Genomic DNA, 3,590 nt, shown 5'->3' with positions numbered 1-3,590 from the left:
TTCAACTTTTAATTTGATGTTTGAAACAAACTATTAAGATTTGTTTTCAGACCTATTTATTATCATGTGTGATTTATGGGTACTCTATCGTTTGTTTTTAATATCTAAATTTAATGAAGGTCTTTTGAGTTCAACTTATTTATTTAGCATTTATTTCACTATAAAAAGATGTTTTAAATTCCATGTATGCATGTGTTTAATAACGGCCTAACTTGAGTCCTAGAAGGTCGGGTCGTTACACCTATATTCACCGTTATTGAATAAAAAAAGAAGTAATTCTATCCATTATAAACATGGTTTTATTTTCTTTACCATGTATTCAGATGATCTTTTGTTAATTATTTTATATTTTTTTGATAATTCATCTGTGGAGTGTTTTTTAAAAAATAAGTTCTTAAATAAATCTCAATTTTTTTGAACCACTATTTATTTATTAAGCTATTTTTAAAAATAACTTTCATCATCTAAAATCACTCGATAAGCAATATTAAATAAACATACTTACTAATAACTAACATGAGCATAGTTTTCCTGACCTAATGTATGTAACTTGATTGAGAGGCTAAAGGTTTGAACCTCCCCACTTAGTTAATTGAACTAAAAAAAATCTACACATACTTTGGGCCATTTGATCTTGTTTCCCATTTTCAATTTTTTGTTTACTGATTTTTAAGAATTAGAAACATGAACATGTCTATTAACTATTCTCATTCATTGTTTTTTGAAAAAAAATAAACAAAAACAAAAACTTATTTGATAACTATTTCTTGTCTCTCGCCTCTGTTATCTTCTCTCTTCTTTTTTCTATTGTTTTATAGTTTAAATATTATTTAGTTATATTATATTAAAAGAATAAAATGCATTAAAATATTTAAAATATAAATATCAAAAGTTTATGATATCTAATACAAATAAGTTTCAATGTAAAATTAATAACAATAATACAAACATTTTTATCCTTCAATGTTGTCAAAATTTGTTCAAAAGTATTATATGTCACCCAATTCATTTGACTTAAATGATGACAATTCAAATTCAACTCAATTATATTATTTTTTAAATATTAAAGTGAGACAAAATGTGCATTAAATGAAATTATATATTGCAAAATTAAAATACAAATTTGGAAATTAAAATAATATAAAAATCTATATATTGAAAATATTATATTAAAATTTATAAACGTATATATTGGATGATCCAGAATTCAAAATTTGAAATAATATATAAATAAAAAAGATTTAAGAAAAAAAAAAAAAAAGAAGTTATTTTTGCCTGGAATCGAAATCCACGACCAACACTCACAACCTTAAATCAGGTGCATCAATTGAAAAACAAAATTGGTTGACAAACTTTTCAAATTAAATAGGAGAAGAAACCACCCTTTGTGGTTTCTAAAATTCAGTTCTAATTTAGAAAAGTTTCTTAAATTTTAAAAACGAAAAATATGATTGATTATCAAACGAATTTGTTTCTTGGTTTCATGGTTCTTCTTGTTCTTAGTACTCTCTTGCTAGAAATATAATGTCATGTATATTTAATCTAATTATCTAATCACAATTTATTTCGAGGCAATCTCTTCATACTTTTTTATTTTAAAAAATATTTTTGATTTTTTATTCATATGATACATAGAGAGATGTACTCAAATATCGCTCTAATTAATCTTTACAACAAACTATGCCAACAATTCATATTTAAAAGATTAAAATGAACTTAAACATAAATATAAAAAAAGAGAATAAAAATACTTTTTTTCCTTAAGTTTTGAATCAAATTTCTATTTGATCCCAATTTTCAAAATGTTACAAGTTTTGTCCTTAAATTTGTTGGGTTCAATCTAGTCCTCATATTTCAAAAATATTAAACATCAAATTTTTAGTAAATACTCATTTTTTTTTTTTTTTGTCTTTTATCTTGATGTATGTTAATATATTTAAAATCATTAAATGAATTATAGTCAGTTAAGTTTCACTATTTTTCATCCCTTTTAATTAAATCTAAAATTCCACTTCATAATTATTTTAAATTAATTAATAACCAATTATTGAGAGTGAGTATTTAATAAAAAATCAAGGTTAAAAAGGTAAAATTTTGAAAATTAAGACAAAATAGAAACAAAATTCAAATCTCAAAGGTAATATTGTAATATTCTAAATTTTAAGAACTAAACTGAAACTAAAATCAAAATTTAAAAACGGAGTAACTGAAATTAGATTCATAAGGACTAAAAATGTATTTTTTTTCCTGTAAAAAAAAAGGAGAGATTAACATCTAATAAATGACAATCTATTGATTCTATCAAAATTAAACACCAATAATATTATTAGCTAAAAGGAAAATCAAGCCCAAAAAAAAAAAATAGAAATTAACATTTAAATTCTAACCAAAAAAATGCTGAGCTCAGCACCATTATTGGTATCAGGATTCATCATATAGAAAGTCTCGGAATCCTTCGATCCAGTCACTCGCTCAAAATCCACTCTCATGTACGTCAATTGATCGCCGTCCGCCGTCTCCTCCGCCTCCTCCGCCGGAATCACTCCGGCGCCCATCGACACTGCATTCAAAGTCTGCATAATTTTGAGATCCTCATTCGACGGATCTCTCCGAACGGCATATCCCGATTTTCTTCCATTACAGAACAATGTCCAAATCGGCTCCTCTAGAATCTTCCTCTTCTCCGATGGCCGCTTCTCACACTCCAAGGCGAGCCTAACGAGCCCTAGCCCCATGTCTTGGAGCAATTTCCCCGTCGGAATCGCCAATTCCAAAATTAACATCGGGAGACATCTAGGGCTTTCTTGGAACGCCAAATTCACTCGCGATTTCCGGTATCCGAAGATCGTTCCGGTGATTCGAGCGCCGCCGTGGACCTGGCCGTCGTGCAGACGACTGCCGTTCAGTGGAATTCGGCAAGCTGGTGAGAGGATCGGAAGTGTACGGAAGACGGCGCGGATTTGGCGGAGTAGTTTTGTAGGTTTGGAGAAACCTGATCGTTTTGGAGATGGTTGGAGTGAAATTTCAGGCCGCGGTGACGACGATGGAGACGATCGTAGTGGCGGCGCCGGTGCCGGCGAGGCGGATTTTCTCGGCTCGGCCATTGATTATATGAGTGGGATTTTGGGGGAAATGGGATTTTTTTGATGAAAACGCGGTGGTGGATGAAAATGTATAAGTAGAGGGAATTTGTTGTGGCATGCACGATTGCATCATTTGAATTAGTTTTTCTTTGCACAATTTTTTTTTCTCTAAAATAATAATAATAATAACATAATAAGTTAAATTTTTTAAAAAAAAAAATTGGGTACATCTATCTATTGTGCAACCTTTACTGCACTCAAATAAAAATCATTAAAAATTATTTTTTGGAATGTATGTAAGAAAAGGGAGCTTGAGATTTATGAGCATCTTTAGGTTGTACCTGAATAATGCTCATAAAAAAAAAATTGATTTCAAATGAAAATTGATACTTCAAACTATGTGGTAATAATCAATAGAGTGAAATTTTAGATAAACACATCATTTTATAGGTTACCACCACCTTATTTAGGTTTTGATTTCTATTTGATATTATAAAGGGAAAAAAA

At 29.0% G+C, this 3,590-nt stretch overlaps 1 protein-coding gene across 1 annotated transcript; it reads right to left on the bottom strand.

Moving 5' to 3' along the window:
* Nucleotides 1-2,267: 2,267 nt before the first annotated feature.
* Nucleotides 2,268-3,302, bottom strand: LOC120081838 (MIZU-KUSSEI-like protein (Protein of unknown function, DUF617)). Its single transcript, XM_039037011.2, has one exon. It carries the CDS (start codon nucleotides 3,102-3,104, stop codon nucleotides 2,376-2,378), a length of 729 nt encoding a protein of 242 aa, XP_038892939.2. The 5' UTR covers nucleotides 3,105-3,302; the 3' UTR covers nucleotides 2,268-2,375.
* Between the last annotated feature and the right edge of the window lie 288 nt (nucleotides 3,303-3,590).

Source organism: Benincasa hispida, chromosome 7, assembly GCF_027475165.1.
Source record: "Benincasa hispida cultivar pf3 chromosome 7, pf3_genome.v1.1, whole genome shotgun sequence".
Classification (NCBI taxonomy): domain Eukaryota; kingdom Viridiplantae; phylum Streptophyta; class Magnoliopsida; order Cucurbitales; family Cucurbitaceae; genus Benincasa; species Benincasa hispida.
This window is presented reverse-complemented; position numbering and strand designations above follow the sequence as displayed.